The following is a 26992-nucleotide window of genomic DNA, read 5'->3' on the forward strand; positions in this document are numbered from 1 at the left end:
TTCCGAATTCCGATTCCTCGTTTGCACACACATAAAGACGCTACAGATAATATTCACAATTTTTGTTGTTTCTATGCATAAATAAGGGATCATCTTTAATTAGCCATCATAGCAAACTGTGCAGCATTATCTATATCCAAACAAAGACACACTGTAGCATTCTTGGGAATCGAATGCATGTCATGCTAAGAATTATGAAAACACTTTGCATATATTTTTAATTCTCAGGCCTGGAGCAGTAACATACCTGCTATACCGAAGTTCACCTCTGTCCATGGGACTTCGCAGTATTACATTGTTCCTCGTCATTACTGTCAACCTTACATCTTGTACATCTTACAGACAACCTGACTTATTTCCTTCTTAATACGATTTTTGACAAATATTTCCTAATTATGTCTAATTATCTAGTTAGGACAAAAGTAGAGTGCTCAATGAACTAAGTTATAATCACTGTAATTCACAGGACTGTGATGTTTCTTTTTATTTTGGTGACTTAACTGGATGTGTCGGCTATTACACATGAAGCAAATGTCTCTACGTTCAGCAAGGGTTATTTTAATAATATAACCCTTTTTATATTAACCCTTTTAATAAAGGGTTTAATTGTAACCCGAATATCTGTAGATATATGCGTACAAACGAGGGTAGTCAGATTCTGCAGTGGAGTTTGAATTCAGCACAACTGGACTCAATTAGTAAAGCTCTTAGTCTTACCAGGTTATGTTTAGTCTATATTGTGGAATCGTTTTGAGACATATTGCATCATTTATTTTACCTGTGATAAAATCGCTCATCACTTTATATAATGGGCAAGCTAAATGCTCTTTAAATATAGCTAGCTAGCTAGGTATTTAGGCATAAACGAAAGCTTAAAAACCCTGTTTTAAAAAATCCCAGGAGACTTAATAAAGTTGCTACATTTAAAGAACTTTATCGCTTATGTCCCGTTCAACGTAATGAGAAATTGTATAACACAGCTGTTTATGGATAAAAACCTACAGAGTCCCTGTGTAAAATAATTTTTCCAGAAAAGGGACTTAAGCAACACCCTTGTGTTGAAAGTGCTTAAGCTGTTGTGGCTGGATTTGCAGTGTTTTTGAATTTGTAGTGTTTCCGAAGTGTTGTGTACACATTGTTATTTTGATGTGTTTGGTCTGCGTATTTGCAGCGTGTTTTGCTTTTGCAGCTTGATGGGCTTTCAGGGCCTCCATAGCATGCAATTCAGTGTGTCTACATCGTCAAATTGCTTCCGTTCTCGGCACAACTTCAGGCGGGAAATGGAAGCAAATGCTTATTGAATTCTATTCCAGCTTATCATCATCAAGGAAAGATTTTTTGTGAAACAAATCAATATTTTTAATGCCCAGCACTATTTAAGGATATATTAATTAGAAATGTAATGATTAACAAGAGAAAATGAAAAACAAAAAAAAAGTTTTACTGACAAGAACACGTTTTAAGTTAAGCCAATGAAAAATGTAGTTTCCCCTGTAATAACACTGTAATATCTATTTTTGTCAAATTACACACTGTATCACAAGTGTGTTATTGTTTGGTTAAACATTATGCACCTTCCCTTTTCTTGCAAAATTTTGATATAATTTTGTTTTCCATAAAGGGGTATTTTCCATTGGTTGCTGAAAAAACAATAGAAAGAGTAAACAGTAATATGTAAAAATATGTAGATAAATTATATTCAAAATGTATTAATAAAATGGGTTTAATCAAGAGCATAAACTGTATTTTGGAAATTGTTTGAATTTGTGTTATACCGTTCAAGCTGTTCATTCTTTTAAAGCAACAAATACTACATTGGCTTGATATGATGTTCTGTGCTCTCTCTGCCTTCAATCCTATTCATATCATGTCTCGAAATGTTCAAGTGGGTGTCAGCATACATTTGTTGAAGGAAAAAACCTGATTAGACATTTATCTCTTTCATCATGCATTTATCTCTTTTCATCAGCTTTATTAAATATATTTAACCTTGTAAGAGCTATGCATTATTTTTCATGTCTTTATCTGTCCAACACAAATATCTTGTTAGCATTAATTATTTACTCAATGAGAGGTTTCTTTCTCAGTTTTTATGGCCCATATTTCTCATTATGAGCTGCAAGTCACTTAGCATTAAAGCATTTATTTTGGTAGAATAAATTGAAACAATCTAGCACTTTATGGAGGATTCAAATGATTTCTAGTTAGGAGCTCTGTGTGCCTGCGATTAGTTTCATTCCTGTAAGCTGTTACCAAAAGAAACAGAAAGGCGAGAGAAAAAGAAGGAGAGCAAGAGAGAGAGGCAACTGAGCCCTGCTGTGAGCCCCTGATCACTTTGCTTGAATACTATGCTATAGTCTGCACTCATGATCTGAAACAGAGCAAAGAAGACACAAGAGGGCTTCTGATTGCACTGTTCTCATTCTGAGTCATGTGGATAGCGTGACCTGGCACAGTGAATGGTTAGTAAGTCTGATCTGTGAAGGCTGTTGGCATTATATACACCGCAAGTCTGTCCAGCGCCTCCTCCCACGCCCAACTTCCTTTTATCCTGAAGGAGCGGTCTGCTCATTGGTTGTCCCACTCCTCCCTCTTTCCTCCCTCTGTGTGACTGTAGTTCTGTTTCCTGAACCTTTCAGCATCTCATCCAGAGTAGTCTTGAGAATAGGAACTGAAGAAAATGCATCTAAGTGGAGAACAGAAGTGCCAGTTGTTGGGAAGGAAAAGCAGAAATATCCATATGTTACAAAGCCATAGGAAAACACCGTCATGAGCAGCTGCTTGGAGACCAACACTCTTGGACTGGAGTGATAAAAGGTCTTTGAACAACAAAAACATATCCACTGACATACTCGACATGGAAGATTGACCTGCTGTGTGTTAAACTGACCCAGACCTAGTCGTGAGGTGATATTGGGGTCAAGGCACTAATTTCTGATTGTGGCTCTCGGACGGAAATGGAGCCCACTCCTCAGGTATAACAAACAAACAAAAAAGTGAGAGGTCCTTAATAACCTGGCCAGCCTCACCTCTGTGACTGCTTCAGATCTAAAACATTGCCAAGCAAACAGACCACAATCAGTCTTAATCGAACAATCTCACTTTGTGCCAACAAAAAAAACCATGACTTGATCGAAAACCAACTGTTCAAATATTTATTGCAATATACAGAGCTATGCCTGTCAGTCTTTTAGTGATAAAATACTCTGGAGAATACTCCCTAAATCCTATTTAGTGAGTGTTTATTTGAGTGTATGTGTGTGTGTGTGTGTGTGTGTGTGTGTGTCAGCCAAAGCATCCGAGCATAAAATTGAGAGAGACCTGGGGTTACTTGTATTTGGTGTTAACAACAGAGGGCTTATTTTAACATTCATGTATCCATAACTATTCTGTCAGTCAAAAGCAGAGTAATATAAACTGGAATATTACAGTTTTCACATGTAGAGGCTGGAAAGGGCTTGTGACCCATAAGACAAGAGTTCATTGAATATTATCAAAAGAAAGCGACTCATTTTGATACCATAATGTATTTAATATTTGATGCATGCATAAATCTCAATTCAAATTAAAATTTCGTTTTTTCTCAAAACCCCTTTTTACTGATTTCAGTTCATTCTCAGAATGATTACTCAGTCTCTCGTTTGTAAAGAAGCATCATGCAGCAGTTGATAAGAAGCACTAATGGCTTCCAGCACAGATGAATAACCTTATTATATGTTCTCCATTCAAAATCATCTGTGCAAAAATATCTAGGGGGATTTTATATTGTCGCATGCCCCTTTCTGCCACTGGCCACCCACATCAACATGCAGACTATGCACAGGAAGTAATTGTCCATCTACCCAGTGATTAATTATTCGATTGAGCCCATGTGCATGCTGGGCACAAGGGCGCTACCGTGTTGCCTTCTGTCTGTAGGAGTGGAGAATCGCTGAGTTTTCACAAGCACGGTGAAGGAACGATGCCCCTGCCATTGCTTCTAAATTTATCACCACTGCGAGAAGTTTTCTCCAGTCATTTGCGAAATATACTAGGCCTCCTTGTCAGATTCTGTGGCTGTTGTGAGAACCACATTTGTTGACAGACCAAACTGTGCGTTGTAAAAGAGGACATGAATTCAGAGGCAGTTCAGGCAAATTTTATTTGCTAGGGGAAAAAAAAAATCAAGGGGAGAAGTCATTATAAAAGATGATCACAAAAGTCTGATGTTTACACATTGTATCCTCCTAGTGCCATGACATCCTTTAGCAAACAAAATAAACCCGAATTTTTGTGCAAGCATAAACACAGTTGACTGCCCCTGCTGCTGTAATGTACTTATAGCTCTTAAATAAATAGATGCAGTCGATGATCGTGGCTGTATTGATTTGAATTCCATCATGTCCGTTTGGAGTTTGATAAACAGGGTGTGTTTATCCGCAGGACTCCTCAAGCTCCACTCTGCTTATCGATGAGTCATGGCACACATGATGCTGGAGCTGCTGTAATGATTTTATTTAGATCATCTTAAAACCAGAGTAGGCCAGTAATCTGAAAGGATACCACCAAAGCACCCAGAGATCAGATGAACAAGGGATTATGACTGGAGCCAGGGGAGAATGCTAAATGATGCAAAAAGACAGATGCACGCGTGGTTTAATGCCACACTGAGGCTGTGGCATTAAACCTCGGGGAGTAGCTTAAGCCCTTTACTTTTTGGATATAATTTGCTTTATTGAATATGTCATTATATTCAAAGAAAAATGTCATTATTTATTCATTTTAAAAATCTGAGTTTCAGTCAGTGTCAGAGACTTTGCTTCCTGCATTGTAATCAACTTTTTATGCATGAAAATCACAAAAATAAAAAATCCTACATCAAATGCAGTATGGATAGATTCATTGCTTTATTATTTACTACTTGTCAATTTTAAGCAATGATAGGCAGTAGTAATGCTGCAGACAGTACTCAGACACTTGAGTGGAGTGGCGGGTACAAGTGCAGTGTTTCATTGCTGGGACAGCCAGGCGAGCGTTGGTGCACAGAGAGAAAGCAGCCAAAACATATGTGGCAAATGAGAGGGAAAACAAGAACACAGTCCAAGATCAAATACCAGAGAAGGCAGTGCGACAGGCACCCAATCCAGAACAGAGGCAAACATCAGAAAACAGAACAAATCTGTACATAGACAGGCTAGCACAGAAATAAATGCTCAGTATGCAATCAGTGGTCATGGTTTTGCTTTGCAAAGGCATATTATGGTCTGGGGCAGTCATGGTCTGGCGGTTAGGAAACTGGTCTTGTGACCGGAGGGTCGTGGGTATGATTCCCAGGCCTGAGGCCATGACTGAGGTGCCCTTGAGCAAGGCACCTAACCCCAACTGCTCCCCGAGGACCGGGCTAGGGCTGCCCACCGCTCTGGGCACGTGTGCACCACAGTCCTCTAATAATCACTAGTGTGTGTGTGTTCTAACTGCACAGATGGGTAAAAGCGGAGGACAAATTTCGATTGTGGTGAAAAATCACAATTGACAAATATGGCACATTTACATTTTACATTTATATTAGAAATGAATAGGTTGTATAGGTATGTATAATAATGTACAGGTGAGGATAATTAATAATCTGGGGGGGGCACTGAACAGAGGAAGGAGCTGTGATTAGTGTATCGGGGTGGAGGGTCAGAGGCTGATGATGGGTGAATGCTGGGTGGTAACATGACAGTAAGTAGTAATCATTCTAACAGGCTATGTGATTGCTTTAAACCCTTTAATGTGACGATGTGTAGGTAGGACACAGTCCTCATCTGAGCAGATAAAACGGAGCACCGATCTAGTGTGTAGGCACTGAATATAAACTGGTTTTCATCTGTCGACCATCTTGCCATAGGCTAGCATGATGCAGAAGGTACTGCAGAAATAAACAAGGGAACACCAGATGACACCAACGAAAGTCAAGTCTCCCATGACAGTCAGGAGGCATGACAAGTGTGGGTTTGATTACTAATAAAGTGCCTCAGTTGTGAAGAAGACTATGTGAAACACAGCAGATAGAAGAGAACATATCCGAGACAAGTGCAACAACACGAAATAAGTGTAGAAAAGGGCTGTGGAGTCAAATACAAAGGGACACTGTTATATGGAGAATCTACAGTGTGAGATCAGGCCAACTGAAATCAAATTGATGCTCTTGTTGGAATCACCTCAAGTGTAGCTGTGGAGTCCTGTAGGGAGAGCATGCAGTATGCGTTTGCTGAACAATGCCAGTGCTGTGCTGTCAGTGTGCCCTTAGCAATTGATGTTAAGGAAAATGCCTCTTTAAATGCATTGTTTAAGTAGGACAATGCCTTCCTCCAAAATTTACAAGCAATAAAACATAAACCAAATACACCCCATGAATTGATTTGCTTTATGTTAGCAGTTATAACATTTCCTTTGTGTTAGTACTTATAACATTTCCTTTATGTTAGTAGTTATAAGGACCTGTTCAAAAAGCTTGGTCTTCTGAATGTTAGACCTTTTCTTCAGGCTTCCATTTTTTGTTATTCTGGCTTTTGGATTTATTAAATCATTACATATCTTACAACATTTGCATACGCTTTGTAACGTTTCAATGCCCAAATTGCATGTTCATTGTCATGCCTATATTATGACTGAAGATTAGTCATAGCAAAAAGTAATCCAATCTTTCTTTCGCTTTAGTGTGGAACTGGACTTTAAGCTGCAAGAAGACAAACTGCAGCCTTTGATGAAAAGACTGTGTCCAGCGGTGGATCTGCCCTACGCATCCCTGCCTTACTCACAGGAAGTGTTCACGTCCACCCCAAAACGCAAGTCCAAGACTGAAGCTAAGAAGCATGCACGCTGGAAACTGTGGTTCCTCTGATGGATGCCACTCTGAATATCTACCTTTGATCTGTGAATCACGTTCTGACAACACTTGGAGACCTGTCTGTCAAATTCTGCACTGAGAAATGTATATGAGTGGTTGGATTTTACTGAGGAATAACTTTTGTTTTCATTTCACAATGTTTTATAAACCCTGAGTCTGGGAACTGCTGAGAATTCATGTGCTATCACATTTGCCGAAGAGGATTCCATGCAAGGTTCCTTGACATTTTGGCAAGGTAAGGAAAGAATGTATTTTGGATTTATTATAGCTGGTAGTATTCATTTCCAAATCAACTACTTGAAAATGTAGTAACTTTTCTCACCCTAACCCTTGTCTTCTCCTCCAGGGTCCCTGTAGAGCAGACAGGAACTTCAAAGCTTAAAGCTAGCTCACCATGATGCCAGTCTGGAAATGCACCTTCATTGACATTTAATCACAATCAAAGCACAAACTTTGTGAAATATGAAGTGGATATTTCATCTAAAACTTTTTCCCTCCCCATCTGTCTTTCTGTCTCTCTCTCTCTCTATAACGCTTGACCATTTTTTCCAGTGAATGGGGAGAGTTTACATAAAAATTGTTCATATTCTAAGTTGTTCTGAAAGACGTTATCATGTCTGAATGCAGAATCAGTCAACTGCATGCACAAACGCTATGAATTTATAAACATATTTTTTCATTTTAAAAATGTTGAGGAAGTAATTAAGCCGGTAGTTTGTAATATGCTGTGAACTAAATAATAATTAAATTTCCCTGTGAGTGTTCTTGGAAAAAAAAATTATTTCTATAAAAGATTGATTTTTTTTCTATTTAAAGCAAGAGTGTTTCACATTGAACAATGCCTATGGTAGTATGACAGAGACTGCAGATTTTTCAAACACAATGCAATTCAGTTATATTGTGTCTTCATAGAGTAATTTAAACGTTTTGTACACTTTGCAATGCCACCCAAGTAACAGCAATCCTGGACATCTATCTTAGTGTAGCTGTCCAAGAGTACTATTTCCAAAACCACAAAACCTGAAGAGTGAAATATTACTGGTGAAAAAGAGGGCTATGTAAATATCTTATTTATATGATTTTAGACAGTTACTACTAGGACAGCTTCGCATTGGTTCTTTCTTTCAACTTTTTTCAAGCCACTGCCTAGCCTACTTCTATCCCAGTGCCAAATAAATTTTGTTTTGCACTCCACTAAACTGGAGAAATGACCATCAGCTACTTCAAATTTCTCTTGTGTCCAAACATGAACTTGATCATATGTTTTCAAATTCATGAACATAGTGCAGAATTACATTTAAATTGCACAGTCTAGACTAGCTGTTACTGTAGCATAATGAGACAGAGATGCATCGCTATACCTTGGGAAAGTGCAATTGATTTATATTGTGCAATATATTCTACATTTTATACTCTTTCTACCCACAAACAATGCATTTACAATAAAGAAAGAGCTGCAAAAGTCCAAGGCTCTGCTGTCATGTTCAAACTGAATCACTTTTTTGAAGTGAACTAAGGGAGCACTAGGTTGTTTGGGGATACACAGTATATCACAGCACTCATCTCTTGGAAATGATGTGATAGTGCCTTGAACAGGACTCAGCTGCAGGATTAAGAAGGCGGGACCTTCTTTCTTCACAGAAATTGACTGGCTTGGGTTATAGCACAGGGCCGCCTCCAGCAGAACACCTGCTGCTCAGATAGTCAGTCAGCAAATAAATGGCAGTCCAACTACTTTCTCTAGACATAAATATTGTTTCTTTAGTAAGTGAGCACAAACTACTTGAATGTAGTATCAGCAATCATTATCCTATTACTATAGTGGGACATTTGTATTCTTGCATTTACTGAAAAAAGTCAAAGTTATGATGGATACCTAACATAAAAAAAACTACTTTACCAGTGGACAGATAACAGCATTTCATTTCAAAGTACAAGGCCATTTCTTGAGATGAATTCTATAACCATGAATGACCATTTATCTTCCCAACAGCTGCGGATGCTTTAAGGAATTTCAGTATTCATGACATTCTCGGGCTTATTTTAATAAGATGAATAGTCGGAGAATGGATGTAATATTACACAAAATATTATGACCAATACCTCCAAATGATAAGCACTGTTGTAGATATTCGCTTCTGAGGATTATGTTTGTTAGAATAGCATGTCATGCTGCAATGCTGTTTCATTCTGTATTTGTCACAGTGCAGATGCAGTGTAGTCTTTAGGTAATTACACTGAGGCACTTTTGTTGTTTTGACTGTGCTCCAGCACATGGGACGTGAACTGAAACCACTATGAAATGCAGACTTAAAGAAAACCCCAGTGAAAAGCCTCAGTAACAACAACAAAAAATCATTCACCATTCAGTGTAATTTAAATCGACTTATGTTTTTTGCTAAATGCTTGGTATTAGAGTATAACTGCACAAATGAGATAAAGATTAACCTGTAGATCAATAATGGAATGGGAAAAGTAGAAAGGAAGAAATAGCTTGATCCAAAACATACTGCCTCGTTTGTAAAACATGGCAACCATGGTAATATATGGTTGACTGTGAAATTTACTACAAGGGCAGTAATGAAGACATTTTAAACAATTGGAGCTGTGATTAGCCTTCTTATGAGATATATTGAATCCTATGACAAAATTTTATCCAGGGATGGACAGGGTTGGACAACTGTTGGAGATGTCTATATGTTAAGGAACCCAAATCTGCAATCATACTAAATCAATGCCATCGAAGTATGACTGACCCCTTTGTTGTTTTTGACAGGAGGGTTAGGATTGTCTTAAAAATAATCAAATGCCTGCAGATAAGAATCTTTGAAGTATAGATTAAGTATAGATATATCTATATTACAAAGTGTTTGGTGTATTTGTGATCAGTGATGTTCTTCTCAAGGCAAGCACACACATACATGCACACACACACATGATATGCAGTGTCTAAGGGTGAAGCACAGTGTTTTTGCTGTTCCTAGGATTGGAGGTTTGTGCTCTTCTCAAATAAGACTGTTGTCATTCATGGGATCTGTTGGAGCCACTCCTCCAACACAGGAGTGAACATGAGTCACAGTTCTAAGTGCCCCTATCTGTAAGGACCTGGAGATGTCACAACTAAAAAAGTAAATTGTGTGTGAATGTATTGCTGACTACACAGTGTATTGTACATTCTATATAGTGAACATAATGTTAATATCAAAATATATTATGGTGGTAATAATTTAGGAAGAGGGGCTGATACGTTACATCTGTGAGAAATGCTTAGAGATGTATGGCACAGGCTTATGGAGGTGAAAAGAAGGGGAGTGATTGTATTCACCATGCCTGTGAGAATATTTACATGAGCAACCAGGGTCACCTTCATAGATATTTCACTTAGAGAGAGAGATAAGGAGAGAGAGAAAGAGACAGATAGACAGATAGATAGACAGAGAGGGAGAGGGAGAGAGAGAGAGAGAGAGAGAGAGAGAGAGAGAGAGAGAGATGATAGTGATGACACAAATTAATGCACAAGTAGCTCTAACTCAGCTAGCATGAACTAGGTCAAATGGGCCGGACAGAGGATTGCACTCAGTCCTACTGAATTACAGTAAAGGGTTAGGATTAATTACAAACACAAAGGAGCAAAATTAAGAGAGAGAGAGTATGTGACTCAGTAAATAAATAAACTGCAAGAAAGGCAAGGACAAACAATCAGGACCTTATTTTAATGCCTGACCCGTACAATGCCCCCTTTACAGATGCAAAACTTCATAAGATCTCATTAAATAATGATGGAGTGCTGAAGCTCGATGGGCAGTAATTCCAGCCTCCCTGACCTGCTCCTTCATCCCTACACATGGTTATGAGTCAGTTGGCATGAGGAGATCCATGGAGTTCAGCAGGAAGGTTTAATGAAAACATCAGGTTAAGGGTAAAGTGGACAAGCGGCAAAGATGGTGCCACTGGGTAATGCTTACTCTACGGTGGTCATGTGGTCTTTTTGAAATCTTTGTATGCACCATTCAGTACGGTGCTGTATTGCCCCTGAAATGCATAGCTGTATGTTATTGAGCTATTGAGCTAATACCGTTAGCTATCAGACCCAGACTACTACAATGCTTCATTGTGATTTGTTATATTGTATAATCTTCATTGTAATGCAGTATAAATGTGTAATATTTAGTGTAACTATATTTATGATCACTAGTGTGTGTGTGTGTGTGTGTGTGTGTGTGTGTGTGTGTGTGTGTGTGTGTGTGTGTGTGTGTGTGTGTGTGTCACTGCACAGATGGGTAAATGCGGAGGACAAATTTCGATTGGGGTGAAAATCACAATTGACAAATATGGCACATTTTATTAACAAATTCTGTCGCTTTATAAACATATTATGTACACATGATGTACATATGAAACTTACACAATATCTAAACAATACACTTGTATGGATATGTATAGAGACAGATACACCAAATGGTCACTTTATTAGTCATCCATACAGTAGTACCACATTGGACCTCCTTTGACCTTAAGAACCACAACGATTTGTCATGACAGACACCATCAGGTATTAAAATAGTTATGCAGGAATTTTCCTCCTGCCCTAAGTAGACAGAAGAGGTTCTTGCAGTTGTCACAGATTAGATCAGAGGTACTGACATGCTCTGAACACCCCTACCTCGTCCGAGAGATGCTCTATAGTATTAAAAGACTGTGGAGGCCAGGGAAGCAAAATAAACTCACTGTGATGTTCTTGAATCCAGTCTATGGCTAAATGACCCTTGTGGCCTGGTGCATTGTCTTGTTCATAGTGTCTGTCAGCCATAGGATGAACAGCTGTTATGAAGGGATCTGGTCAGTCACTTGGTCAGTCACATGTCTAATTTTCATACAGGTACTTCAGTGTACTTATGGTCATACCTTAGTTTAATGAATTTGGTTTACAAAAAACATGCAGTACAATAATTATGTAAAATAAATGTAATGGCAAGAACCATAACACCGTTATCTATGTTTCCAGTCAAATGCTGGCATACTTGCCTTGTTTGCATTTTTGGAAAATGTTTTGAGAATGGAGAAACTCCTCTCTCTGGCAAACAGGTTTGTAGGTGTCTAGCTACAAACCAAACAGAAGACTGTGTTCCTCAGAAGACTATATAAATAATGGCTAAATGTGCTAGCACTGCTCACTAGATTGTATTAAGTGCTGTGTCAGTGTTCCGAGTGATTCTGAAGATCATCAAAAATGTAATGGAACTCCAGTTCATAGTTCAGCTCATAAAACAGCTGTTTGTGGTGTTATTTAAACTTTTCTTAAAACACCACAAATAGTGCCTATGCAAGCCCAAACAATGCCAAGATCCATTATGACACTGACATAAATGTGATTAATAATATATCGGGCAGCAAAATGCAAAATTCTATACAGTGTGAATGTTAGGTAGGAGTACTGGGAGAATGTGATCATCAGACTGTTGACAGACAACAGTGTCAGACGAGCAGTTAAACAGAGGATCGCGTTATACAGGGTATTTGTGTGCAATGCCAGATCTCTCATCTGAATGCTATCATTTGCCTAAATGCTGAGCAACATCCTCGTGAGTCTATAATATCAGCTGATCAGTGTTATGTTAGAGAAGATAGAGCAAAGCAAAGCCATTTGACAGTAGGGGACATGGACAATAATATCACAGACACACTGTTACCCTACTTCATGACATCCTATTTCGGGTCCAACGCCTGTGATAGATGAGAGAGCCGGATCTAAATTCTCTCCACTGCGGAGGTTGGGAGGACAGGGGATTTACAGTAAAGAACAGGATAGTGTGTCCTCTTTTCCTCCAGATATCAGCCCCTTCAACAAGTTCAGTCAGGAGGTTTATATGATAGAAATTATAGATAGAAGACTGAGAGAATGAACATGTTTACCAAGCATAAGGGAGATATGGGGAAGAGGCTATGAGAAAGAATGTTTGCACAAGGGGCACCACACACCTAGGTTTCTCCATTCCTGGTCGTAAAGGTCCTTTTATACAGGTGCATGAACATGGCAGGGTACCACAGAGAAAGAAGTCTGGGATTTCAAGAGGGGGTCAAATGATGGAATTAGAGCAATGATACTAACAGCTGTGCTGCCATTGTGTTCTCCTCTCTAGGCTCAGCAGTTTTAAAAAATTCTTTACAGTGGAATACCAACATCTCAGGTCTCTCAACAAATGACTCCTCAAGCCCTCCCTGCGGATAGGAAAATACACAATTTCACACCTTAGTGCTTTGAAAAACACCCAAAAGTAAGGCTTGGGAGAATTGATTTATAGCCTTGCCACCTAGTCCTGGGCCTGGAGTCCCCCCCATACTGCACGTTGTAGTTCTTTCCCCATTCTCACATTCAAATAAATTCATCAGCTAATTATCAGTCTTCATGGGGTGTATTCAAAGGTACTCCAGGACCAGGACTGACACGTAGCTACAATACTTCAGAACTCTAGCCTTTGCAGGGATCTAAAGTGCAGATGTAGCAAACACAGACTACCCTTATTCTTCAGTGAAACTTTGATCTGATCAGAGGGGGCTCTCTCCCTCTCCCAACATATGGCAAGGACCAGGACCCCTCTGACGAAAAGGTGACTAGCAACAAACCATAAACAGTCTAGCTGAAGGCTTATCACCTGACTTTCAGACCATTCCCCAAGAGTTCTAGATGTCGTAAATTCCACAGATTGGAGATGCACTCCATCTATCAGAGTGTTACACCTAGGGAACCATGACCCCGAAATTCCATCAGATTCAAACATTTACCAGCTCAAGCAACCTTCCTAATTCCACAGAGACATATTGATAGACATATACAGTATGCTTCTCTTTCCCACAGATCCACACAGATCTCACAGATTTCCCACAGATCTACAAACTTGCCATTTAACCCCACTATGATGTCAAACGATAATCCTTGCATGCCCTCCTGTTATATCTTTAGTCATACTCTCTCACCATGAATCTTACTTGGTTAATAAGTTCTTCCTTGTTCGTCATTGTTTGGTCTGATAAGCTTGCTCTGTCCAGTTTATAATTCTCTCAGGTTGCTTTAATAGTTTTTCATTCTTTCTTTCTTTCATCTGCTAGTTAGCCTTCAGGTCCACTGCAAATTCAGCCCAGACTAATTTATGTTATGTTTGGTGTTCTGTAATGATTTTAGGAAACTCAATACCTCCAGTCTTTAGTAGAATCTTAGTCAATAATTAGTCTGCATGTTCTCCTCTCTCTGTGTGCCCAATAAACATATGCATAGTCATAATGTTATAATAAGTGTGAGTGGAGAGTGAAATTCTAACTTTTTTTACAAGAAATAGAAATAATCAGGTTATCGACCTGGTGACTTTTATGAGTTAAGACTGAATTAATAACCATTAATAAAGTAATTGAAATTAAGACATTTTTCATGGTAATCAGGGTGGTGTCCCAATCAATGCCATCCATTATGATTGACAATTTATTGAAGTGTTAAAGTCATCACACAGATGACAGCCCAGAAGGTAAGGCAAATGATTCAGCATGAATAATGCAGAGTTCATTTCAGCAGGTTAGGAGAGAATAATTACCTACTGATCATTCTTTCTGCTCAGTGGAGTTCAGGTTTCCAGACTATGAGACACATCCAGACAGGGCCTCGGTTTGAAGACGTGCTACCTGAGCCGTGTTATCAACTAGCTTCAGCACAACTGATCTCCAGCGACCATTTTGAGCTTTGTTCTGTTTCGTCCGTCCATCTGTGCGGCCCTCAGATCTTCCCATCTGCGTCAGGCAGGTGTCTCATATCTGCAAGCACAACATCAATCACTGCGGCGGTGGAGAGAAGAGATAGCTGACACTCATGTTTTCTCCGCAAACCTCTTGTTTGATGGAGCAGTATGTTTTGGCCCTGTGACATGAGCCTCTGCAGCACCCCCCCCATGCACTCAGACGGAGAGCCACCTTGACAGCGAGAAGTGGTTAATGAAGCGTGAGGGTCATTGAGATGGTTCAATATTTTTTATTAAACCTCCAGCAGGAGAGCCCGGTCATGAGCAGCACAGCTGTCAGTCTGAGAAGCATCTGTCAGTTCTCTTCATCATTACTTATTGCTGTAGAGGAGACTGCTTATAGTCTCCATAGTCTATAAGAAGACACAATACACCATGGCTCCTAACCACATGAAGACTGAGCAGTTAGAGTGGGTTTGATAAATTTGTCCTGGCTTGGCCCCAAAAGCCTGACACAGCAGCAAACCAAGAGGGAAACAATAAGCCTTTCCATCCCAGAGGAACATAGATGGATGTTGACATAAGGGGCTTATGATGGTATTCCTGAAGATGCTGAAATTCTTTACTGATTCATCATCTGTTGGTGATGGTGTCATTTTGATGTGTTGTTTTCTTCTTCATTGATATCTTTAATACACTATGCAGTATAAAACATATGATAGAGTATGAAAGTCAGATGCAACATGGTAAAATGAGTGTAACAAAGAGTAAAATGAAATAATAAAACCTATTCAGCACACTCCATACCATCAAACCTAGGGACAGGATTAGCATCCTATCTTTATGGGAATCGATTTCTCAAAATTGCCATCACTCACATTCAATTATTCACAAAGACAAGAATCAGACCCAGACATTAAATCATGTGATCACAACAGCTTCGAAGGTATACTCATCTCCTGCTGAAAAAACTGAACTGATGAATGTAGTGTGGTATGCTGATGACTAACACTCTCCACCCTTGAAATTATACCTAGTCTGTACAAACTCCGTCCACTGGGATGTTAATGATTTAGCGGAGGATAGAGAGGCCACATAGACAGTTTTTAATCAAAATCAACAGTCACAGTAAAGGTTGCAACATCACATTTTTAATATAGCAAGGCTGTGGATCATCTGGTTAGGGAAACCCTGAGCATTTTTGTGGTTTGAATGTAGCTGCTGGCTGGCAGTATCTGAACAAATGAACAAACTTACAAAAGTAATATTCCTAATGGGATTCTGAATGACCTGAATGACTTGCTTCTGTGGTTATGGAAGAAGAAGAGGGCATAAGATTTTTAAATAACAGAATAACTGTGAGGCTGGAATGCAGAATGCTTTGATTTGGTGGTATTAAGGATAAGGTTTGAGTATTGCTGGAGTTATTAGAGGAGCAATACAAGAATATCACAGCCCTTAGTCCTTCCAATCCAGAGAACTATAAGTAATTTATACAGATCAGTTGTATTTTGGCTAGATTTGTTAGTTGGTGCACCAAATAGCTAATAAAATTAATTTTTTGTGTTTGGGTTCAATTCAACATCAAAAAAATTAGAGTGTAGCAAAAAGAAGCATAGTAAGAAGATTGTAATATGACTTTCTTGACTATAATATAAACAGGCAGATTGCTGTCAGGGTTGTTGCAATTTTAATTCACAAAAAACATTTAAATAGTGTCTAGGACTGTCACGTTGAGGACCCCGGCCCCTCCCTTTTGGGCGTGTGTCAACGTTGTCCACGTGCTTTGTCTGCGTCAGTGGAATTCCGTGGTGAAGGCTATGTCGTGTGAATAATGTGTCTCACCTGTGAATCGTCTCGTAATCACGTGGGGCTAATGTGGTTTGTCTATTTAATGTGCGCTCGCGCAGTGTCCTGTGCTCGTCGTTGTCTATGTCTGCACGTTGTGCTGAATGTGTCAAGTGTTTATTGTGCGCTATTGCGCAATACACGTCTTCATTAAACGTGACGTTTGCTGCCATCGAGGGATTCTATGTCTCGTCCTTCGCGCTGCACCCACCGTCACAGAACGACGAGCCGCGAAGAGACACCAACATGCCAGGCTACGCCACCCGGCATAAGAAGGCGGATCGCCCCAGCAAGCGGCACCACCGCTCTTCTTCCTCTCCCCCGCGCCGCAAAGCCCCGCCGACTCGGGCACAGCTCATGCAGGACCCCGAGTGCGCGTACCTGCTGTGCGCGGCTCGGGAGACCTCCATACCCGAGCTGGCGGAGGAGTACCACCGGACAGCGGCGCGGGTGTGGGAGGAGAGGCACCCAGCTCCTTCCCGGGAAGGATCACCCATACGGGTGAGTAACCCCGAGTTCTACGAGGCGTCGCCACCAGAGGGCGTGCTCGTAGAGGAGGAGAACCCGCCGACGCTGGCGCAACTCGAGGAAGACCCTGTGTGCGCCTTCCAGCTGGCCTCAGCCCGGAGGCTAGAGGAGAGGGAACCCGAGCTGGCAGAGTCCCTCCGCCAGGGCGCGGTACGGATTTGGAGGGAGCGACACTCCCCTCCATCCCGCGTCCTCTTGCCTCTGAGGGTGGGCTCCTGCGTCTTCGGTGCTACCGAGTCCACCCCAGAGAGCGAGTTTGGGGAGGTGGACTCCGAGGAGGAGGAGCAAGAGGACGCGGAAGAGGCCTACCCTCCCTCTCTGTATGATGCCTCCACCGTGGACTACGATGGAGGGGAGGAGGAAGAGGAATACCCTCCGTCGGAGGACTCCACCTCCACCGTGGACTATGGTAGGGAGGAGGCGGAGTCGGAGGAGGAATCGGAGGAAGAGGATTACCTCCCTCCGCCCGTGTGCTCCTCTCGCACCGCAGAGAAGGGTGAGGAGGACGAGGGCTCCTATACTACGGAGGAAGAAGAGAGCCCTCCCCCCTCAGAGAAGTCTGCGGAGACCGTGAGAGGGAAGCGGACGCCCTCTTCCGCTCGCTCCAGCGACAGTGCCGGGTGGCAGCCGGAGCAGTCCATGGAGTGGAGCCGGGGAGAAGAGGAGGTAATGGAGACCGAAGGGGACCACCCACACGGCCCGCTCGGCCAGTCCGCCAGCCGTGCTGCACCGGGCACGTCTGCCCACCGCGCTGCACCGGGCACGTCTGCCCGCCGCGCTGCACCGGGCACGTCTGCCCGCCGCGCTGCACCGGGCACGTCTGCCCGCCGCGCTGCACCTGGCGGAGAGTCCGCAGCGAAGGCAGGAGGGGGACTGCCCAAGGCAGCACCAGCAGCTCCAGACCTCTCTCCCCTGCTCGCTCTCCTCCTGGCGCGAAGCCTGGCGCCTGTTATGTGTTTGTCTGTGCCAGTGTTCGTCAGTCTTCCCGTATGTGTGCCGAGTCCCCTATTCCCGTTTGTTCCTTTGTGTGTGAATGTACCGGTGTGTGTATTCGTGTCTGTTCCGTTGAGTGTGTCTAACGTCTTCTGCCCTGTATTCCCAGGGAGGTGGTTCTAGGCGGTTCGTGACGCACGCTTCGCCGAGGGCAGTCACCTCCCAGACGCAGGACTGAGCGCGTTGGATCCGCCCTTCGTTGTGGGTTCGGGGCACTCGGTCCTGTTGGCACCCCGGGACGGGTAGTGCCCTTGGAGGGGGCGTCTGTCACGTTGAGGACCCCGGCCCCTCCCTTTTGGGCGTGTGTCAACGTTGTCCACGTGCTTTGTCTGCGTCAGTGGAATTCCGTGGTGAAGGCTATGTCGTGTGAATAATGTGTCTCACCTGTGAATCGTCTCGTAATCACATGGGGCTAATGTGGTTTGTCTATTTAATGTGCGCTCGCGCAGTGTCCTGTGCTCGTCGTTGTCTATGTCTGCACGTTGTGCTGAATGTGTCAAGTGTTTATCGTGCGCTATTGCACAATACACGTCTTCATTAAACGTGACGTTTGCTGCCATCGAGGGATTCTGTGTCTCGTCCTTCGCGCTGCACCCACCGTCACAAGGACAGAATAAATCATGAAAAAAACCAACCAACAAAATTAGAAAGTGCAGAGCATATGTGGATTTGAGAAAAGTTGATAACAAGAAAAAATATACAAATTGTACAACAAAAGACTGAAAAAATTATTGTTTTAAAATTGTTGTAAATTATTGTTTACTACAGAGAGGAGAGGAGGTACAGTAGCTAATAGCAGGCTACAAAGTCAACAACTTGTCTCTGAATGTAGAGACACAATGAGACAAGGAGAGAGGTTGATTTCAGGAAAGTATGACGTGATCACTCATCTATGGGTCCTCTGTGGAAATCGTCAAAAGCACCAAGTTCCTTGATGTCCACCTAGCAGAAACTCTCACCTGGACCTTTAACAGGCTCAATAGCCAAGAAAGTCCATCAGTGAGTCTTCCTTCTGAGGAGGATGAGGAAAGCTAATCTCCGTCTTGCCATCCTCATAATGTTCTACAGACAGTATCCAGAGCAGCTGCATCACTGTCTGGTCTGGCAATTGTGTCTGTCTCAGACCGTGAGAATAGTAAAGACAGCTGAGAAGATCATCAGGCATCACATAATTTCTATCATAATCATTTACATCACATGCTGCTCTTGCAAAGCTACTATCACTGTGGAATGTTCACACATACCCCTCACACAAACGCTTCTGTCTCCAGATTTCTGGGAACATGTACCAAAGCATTTGGGCCCTCATGGGCATATTGTGCAACCTTTTATTCCCCATGTCATCATATTCAATTTAACAAATACTGTGTCCCATCTGGCTGTCACCTCAGTGTCTGCTGTATGTTACAAGCATGTCTGCTAAATGTCACAGTATGGTACATCCTTTGCATATCCATCCACTTTACTTTGTGTTATACACTGGTCGGCATGCACTATGTTCCTGTGTGACTGGAGCTGTAGTTAAGTTGGCTTGACAAAGCCAACTTACTGTTCTTCTTAATCTTCTTCTTATTATTATTCAGACTCGAAAAAACTAGAACGCTATTTCATCCACAGCTTTTAAGATAGAACCACCAAACTTTGTAGGAACCTCCGCCCCATACCCGAAAGAGTTGCTTGTGCTTTTTAGAAAGATACACCACCTGCATCCACCCTTTTTATGCCTCCAACCAAGCCATTTTTCCCATAGACTTGCATTGGGCCAATTTTCAAACTTTTCACAACTCTATCACTCTTTTATCCCTTCTTTTTCATCCCTTCTTTTTCACCCATTCACTTCCATTCATTTTTCACTGCCTTCTAGCTCGTATGTTTTACATGCTATTACCACCAAAATCACTAGATATAGTACATCTGGTCTGATATCAGTAAAGATAAAACTATTTTTTACCACTCATTTTGTATTCATCCTTTTTTCATCCCTCCATTCTCCCATAGAAATACATTGATTTTATAACTACATCAGCTGTATAGATAGTACAACTAAATCTGCTGTACTGACTAACCTGTATATATGCTAAACATGGTGTTATATGGTCTTATATGGTCTAAAACAGCTTTTTATTTTCTTCTATTCATTCTTTTATCATCCATTCATCCCTCCATCCTCCCATTGAAAACCACTGATATAACTGAAACAAATGTATAGATAGAATGTAACGTATTGAACAGGCAGAGAGGGATCCAAATGCGGAAGAACACCGCTTTTATTGAAATGAGACGCTGGTACAAAAACAGGCAGGTGAATCACGAGTACTAGGATCAGTAGTAACAGCGTTTTCTTGGCGTGGTCAGGACGGTCCAGGGTCATACCGGGGGAGCAGAAGTCAGGAGGTACAGAGGGACTAGGCAGGAGGCAAGGTCGGGGATGTAAGCGAGGGTCAGAACACAGGAGAGCAGACAGGTAATAGAAAGGCTTGGTACGCGGCATGAGTCGGCAATACTTCGCGACTGAGATGTGCTGGTGAAGTGCTTAAGTAAGACTGAAGGGGGCGTGGTAATGAGGGGCAGGTGAGGCTGATAAAGGAGATCAGGTGGCATTCCTGACATAGAACAACTAAATCTGCTGTACTGATTCAACTGTTAATATGATAAATATGCTGTTATATGCTCTAAAACAGCCTTTTATTTTCTTCTATTATTTCTTTTTTCATCACTTCATCCCTCCATCCTCCCACTGAAAACCACTGATATAACTCAATCAGATGTATAGATGAACAACTAAAAATGCTATAACAATTCAACTGTATACATGCTAAACATGGTGTTATATGGTCTTATATGGTCTAAAACAGCTTTTTATTATCTTCTATTAATTCTTTTTTCATCCGTTCATCCCTCCATCCTCCCATAGGATTACATTGATTTCATAACTCCCTTAATTTTCCAGATACAGGGATCAAACTTGGTGAAATGACTCAGTAGCTAATCCCTAGCACTACACTGAATATCATATTGATGCCAATTGTCTGTACTCCCCTTCTATCATTTCATTCATCCCTCCATCCTCCCATAAGAATCCATTGATTTTAAAAATCCCTTAATTTTCAAGATACAGTGATCAAACTTGGTGAAATGACTCAATAGCTGATGCCTGTCACTGTACTGAATATCATATTGATGCCATTTGTCTATCCTCCCCTTCTATCATTTCATTCATCCCTCCATCCTCCCATAAGAATCCATTGATTTCATCAATCCCTTAATTTTCAAGATACAGTGATCAAACCTTGTGACATGACTCAGTAGCTGATCCCTAGCACTGCACTGAATAACATATTGATGCCATTTGTCTATCCTCCCTTTCTATAATTTCATTCATCCCTCCATCTTCCCATTGAGAACCAGTGATTTTCTAACTGCCTTAGTTTTCAAGATACAGTGATCAAACTTGGTAAAATGACTCAGTAGCTGATCCAGAGCACTGTACTGAATGTCATATTGATGCCATTTGTCTATCCTCCCATTCTATCATTTCATTCATCCCTCCATCCTCCCATAAGAAACCATTGGTTTTATAATTCCCTTAATTTTCAAGATACATTGATCAAACTTGGTGAAATGACTCAGTATCTGATCCCTAGCACTGCACTGAATATCATATTGATGCCATTTGTCTATCCTCCCATTCTATCATTTCATTCATCTCTTCATCCTCCCATAGGATCTTATTGATTTTATAACTCCATCAGATGTAAAGATTTAACAACTTAATCAGATATACTGTCTCAAATGTAAATATACTAAGTTGGCTTGACAAAGCCTGTTGTAACAGCATGAAGACAATGTTAAGTATGTTAAGTGATAATAGTTGGTCCCAGAAACAGCAAATAGGGACAGCAAATATAGTTGTTTTATCTTATCAGCTGAAACAGATTGAAAAATCAATGGTATCCTATGGGAGGATGGAGGGATAAAAACGAATGAATAGAAGAAAAAACTGTTTAACACCATGTAAGACCATATTTAAAGTTTGTTCACAAACTTTACTTTCTAGTTCATATTTATTGTTTACACTTCTGTTCTTTTGAGTTGCACTGTGGTCCTGGAGTAAAGTTATTTTGTGTCACTGTACACTTGTATATAACTGGAATGACAATAAAAAGCCTCTTGATTGCCTTTCAACTCTTAATAGACTAAGCAGTTATCATAGGCACACTGAATATATAGTCATAGGACTGAGGAACATTCTGGAAGACTCTACTATATATTGTAATGGATCCTTCTCATCATGTGATCCCTCTATTTTTCCTTCTGGCTTTTTTCATCCATGTGCTCATTGTTTATCATCTCCCCACCTCCTTGTCAAATCTGTTTTCCTTTCTGATTCCCACCACCTGTTTCATATCATCTCTTACCCTCTCCACCTATATCTCAGGTCCGCTTGTGCTAGGGTACCAATAGTTGACTAAAAATAAGTTTTGTTTGGAAAAAGGAGGAACTCACCTTATGGGGTATGTATTTCCCATTACTTTGTGTATTTCTCTTCCCTATAGAGCTAGCACTGTAGAGAGCCCCGAGAACACTGTTTCCACCATTCCCCTGAAATCTCTGACCTATCAGAAGTCTTTAGGAACCCATGGCTTCAAGCCCAAAGAGGACACTATGCTATAGATCCCCCATGTGGTTCCACACCTCTCTACAGACATGCTTAACTATTGTTGCACCTAGAAACAAAGGAATAGATGAAGGTGTAAGGGTAGCACTGACTCACTGATAGGATGGTAGCTTACAGCCATGCATAGATTATCACTATGACTACTTGATAATGAGTAATGTACTAGCTATCACACTTTCTGTCTTGTAATTGAGGTTCTTACTCACAGAGTGCATATGTGCAGCATGTATGCAGAGTCCTTGCTCATCTTCTACAGTTATACATAGTGGTACATCAAGCTAGAGAAATGTGGAATTTCACAAGCAGAAACTTTACTGGGGTACATCATTAGTTAAAATGGTGAGACGGATGATAAAGTCAATGCAGTATTTCAATGCCCCCAGGCCCAAACAGTGAAAGAATGACATATTACTCAGAATTTGCAGACGTATATAGATAATTTAATTATGAATCTTAGTGTGGCCGCCCCTCTAACCTTCCTCTTGAAAGAGTACCAGATAACTCATCTGGACAGTCTGTCATAAAGACATTTGAAGTATTGAAGGATAGGTTCACCACCACTTCCATTCTTAAGCAACCTGACTGTTCTCAGCCTTTTGTTGTAGAGGTACATGTCTCAGAAATGAGGTAGATGCAGTGTTATCACAGCATCATAGCTAGTTGGAGATGTTTTTTTCACATAAACTCTCCATCACACACTCTCCAAGGGCAATTATAATGTCAGCAACAGTGATCTTCTTGCTATGAAGGATGTGTTCAATGTTCACATGTTCAATCTTTGCACTCAATCTTCCTACCTTGGTCCGGCACTGCTTGTAGATGGTCTGCAGGTCAGGAAGCTCAGTCAAAACGGTGTGCTCAGCTGAATGTGCCACCCATCTGTCTTGCTTGGTGCTGTTCCCAAACCAGGCTGTGATGTTTCCCTTGAGGATGCCTTCAGTGGTGCAGGTGTCGGAGTTCTGCAGCACCTTGGGTCACAGTCTGAAGTCCTTTAGATGTCTAAGGTGGTAGAGACACTGATGAGACCTTCTTTGCTGGAAAATTGACATACCAAGATCATAACAATTCCTGTGACACGTGAACTCCAAGCTCCTTGAAACTGTCTGCTTTTGCCAAAGGTAAATTTGTTGATCTAGACTCGGTAGTAGCTTCTCTCCTATATTTTGTTTCAGTCCACTCTCAACTCCTTTGTCTTGCTGTCATTAAGGAGTGAAACTATTATCTTGGCACCAATTCTCCCTATGTTTAATCACCTCCCAGCAGGCCTTCTCATCATCAGTGGAGATGGAGAAACCACAATGGTTTCATCAGCAACCCTGACAATGGTGGTAGAGGTGGAAGTATCCATGAAGTCATAAGTGTATCCTGGGCTCAGGATACAACCCTGCACTTCTTGTGGTCTGTCAGGGTGTTGGAGATCCAGTGACACAGGGATGGATGAAGTTCCAGATCTTCCAGCTTGGTGATAAGTTTGGAGGGCATAATAGTGTTAAATGCTGTGCTGTAGTCAATAAACAGTATTTAACATAATTACCCCTCCTAGTGTCTAGGGGTAATTATGTCAGATGAGTCTGTTGTGTGGAGCAGATGTGTGATGGCATAATCCGTTTAATAGTTGTGATGGTATGCTGCAGAGGGTCTACAGAGTCTGAAAATGAAGAGATGATGAAGTGTCTGACCAGTTTTTAGAAGCACTTCATCACGACTGATGTGAGGGCCACTGGGCAATAGTCATGGAAGCAAGCTGGCTGGGGTTTCTGAGTGCATAGCCCATCTGGTTCCCCTGCATTCCTGATATCATAAATGTAGAGTATGTCAAATTGGCCATCAAGTTGGAGATGAATTTTGGACTGCCCAAGAATATTGTCAGGTGTTCAATTCTCTGCTCAAGTATGGAAGGCCTTGTGTTAGAGGCTTGAGATTAACCTCAACCTCACTTAAGGCTTCCACCTCCAGAGCAACAGTCAACTGAACCAGATTATCCAAGAGATTGGAAGGTCTCTATGTTCATATTGTAGGGGTCACTTAGGAGTTACTACTTACCTTGGGTAGAATGTTAAAATACAACCAGATTGCCAATGTCGACCAGCCCCTATTTGTGACACAGTCTCTCTCTCAAACCCGGACCTTTGACTGTCATTGTGAAAGTTAAGTCTTTGATTTTTTAGCCATTGGTATGATTGCACCCTTTCTATTGTATTGTAAGCTACACAATTCATATCCTGTGTCTTCCTCTGTTCAAAAACCAGCAAACCCATTCCTGATTGATGACTCCCATTGCAACCACCTTGACCACCTTGCATCACGTCAGCAAATGAGGCCCCGTTTTGGGGGGCAGGGAGGTAGGGGGGTGGGTCACAAATCTATTATACCACACTTGGCCACAAGAGGTTCGCCTCACATGAATTCTCAGCTCCCTCCCCTTGTTGGTCAGCCTGTGTCTTTGTAAAGTCTTGTAGATTGCAATTCTGAAAGTTTTCTTTATCTGTCTCCCTTTTCCTGACCATTGATTTATTCACTATGCACTAGTTGTTTAGTTGGAGCTGTGTATGTACTCAAACACTGCCCATCTCTGAACACTGATAAATTATAAAACAGAAAACGTTGGAATTTGAAAATGAAAGTACATTGTACTGTAGAGTTTATCTGTGAATTCTGGTCACAAGTGTGGATGCCGGTGACTCATTTTACTGTACTGATGCCGTGATTGTTGATGGCTGCGATAAAGTTAATTCCAAGGTGCAGAGAAATAACAGCTCAGATTCAAGCACATTCCTCAAATCTTTCTCATCTATCAGCAGAAAGTCCCATCCAACATTTTCTGACCAATGGTGTCCATCCCTCAACTAGGCCCCTTTAGCAGCAAGCTGTGTTATCTAGTAGCCGAGCTAGCTACGTATTTAGTAGTCACAGTGAAGCAAGTATATATATTCTAATAAATATCATATTCACAATGTATATCAAAGGATGAGTGTGAGTCTGTTCTTTCCAGGGTATGCAAGACTGATACAAACTTACAAGAAATGACTTTGCTTAGGGTTGCTGTAAACAAGATGCACCTGAAGTAATAATCAGTGTCTTATGGTAAAAGCTTGAATGGGCATGTCCCAGGCTATAATTGTGTTACACTGACTGATTTTATACTGGTGATCTACAAATGAATTATTGTTTGATTCTCCACTGTATTTGTCTAATCATATCTAATATCCCTTGAGATATTATGTATTATGTATTATGTATTATGTATCAACGCTTTCTTGTCCTAGCTGAAATTTCTGGTTAGCAACAGTCATATTCATAATCATTTTAAGACTGATAGTTTGTCCAGGTACTTTAAATTAAGGACTATAAATAAAGGAGCTGTGAAATATTTTAATTCTATCTGCAAATATCCTCAAATCTAAGCTCCACTCTTTTCTACTAAATACTGGAGTTCAGAGCCAGAACAAAAATGTGTGTTTCTGAGCCATTGCTCACAGACACTACTGTATGTACGACATGAAGAATTGTCTCCAAATTTAAAAATAGTCACCTACTGTTAAGGATTACAACCTAATCCTCTGTCCTCCAGACAGAAAAGTAGTCATCATGAGTTAACGATTTTCTTGCAGAAGAAGGGCATTGAGGCCTTCATGAAAAAAAAAATCATACAAATAAGTATACAAAATAATGGCAGTGTGAAATTAAATCCATTTATAGTGGAGCACAGCAACAAAAGAGGACGTTTTGGGGTCAAGAGATGGTTTTGACTGAAGTCCCAAATCACAGCCCCTGTGATTATTGCTTTGTGACCCTCGAGGCTTCTCCCAGTTCCTGTGCTAGTGTAGCACACCACATCGCTCTAGTCTAGGAAGGCCACCAGGACGTGGGCAGCAGAGTGGAACTATCACAGCCCGGCAGAACCAAGCATATCTCCTTCTCTCTCTCTTTTCTCTCTCTCTCACACACACATAAACACATTCACAACAGTATTAATCTGGTGTGTGTCCTGTGTAAATGTTCTTATTAACGAGGGCACAAAAGTGATGCCCATTTTGTGAAAAAAATTTGTGGCACAAAAGTGATGCCCATTATACGTGCACCTGTAACAGCCGGGGAGAGGGACTATGAGCAGGATGTCAGTAATATTCCTTTCTTCTAAACAAAATCTGTTTAGTGTTACACTTATTTATAATCAGTTCTCTCAGTTTTCACATTGGATTTGAACTGTTGTGCTACAGTTGCATGCTGAAGGTCATCAACATAATTTAATGTTCAGTTGTGTTGTTATATCTTGGAAAATCTTGCTTGCAATATACAAAGCAATCTAGGAAACAAAATGGGACTTTCATCAACAATGAAGTTTATGTG

At 41.1% G+C, this 26992-nt stretch overlaps 1 protein-coding gene across 5 annotated transcripts in view; it reads left to right on the top strand.

Moving 5' to 3' along the window:
• Window positions 1–8320, top strand: part of insyn2ab (inhibitory synaptic factor 2Ab) — a 119446-nt gene extending 111126 nt beyond the window's left edge. For all 5 annotated transcript variants that reach the window (XM_076978907.1, XM_076978908.1, XM_076978906.1 and 2 more), the window contains 2 exons: window positions 6682–7106; window positions 7218–8320. In XM_076978907.1, the coding sequence (XP_076835022.1) occupies window positions 6682–6865 (184 nt within the window). In that variant the 3' untranslated portion in view covers window positions 6866–7106; window positions 7218–8320. The remainder of the gene's footprint in view (window positions 1–6681; window positions 7107–7217) is intronic.
• The last annotated feature ends 18672 nt before the right edge of the window (window positions 8321–26992 follow it).

The sequence above is a fragment of the Brachyhypopomus gauderio genome, chromosome 17 (assembly GCF_052324685.1).
Source record: "Brachyhypopomus gauderio isolate BG-103 chromosome 17, BGAUD_0.2, whole genome shotgun sequence".
Taxonomy (NCBI): domain Eukaryota; kingdom Metazoa; phylum Chordata; class Actinopteri; order Gymnotiformes; family Hypopomidae; genus Brachyhypopomus; species Brachyhypopomus gauderio.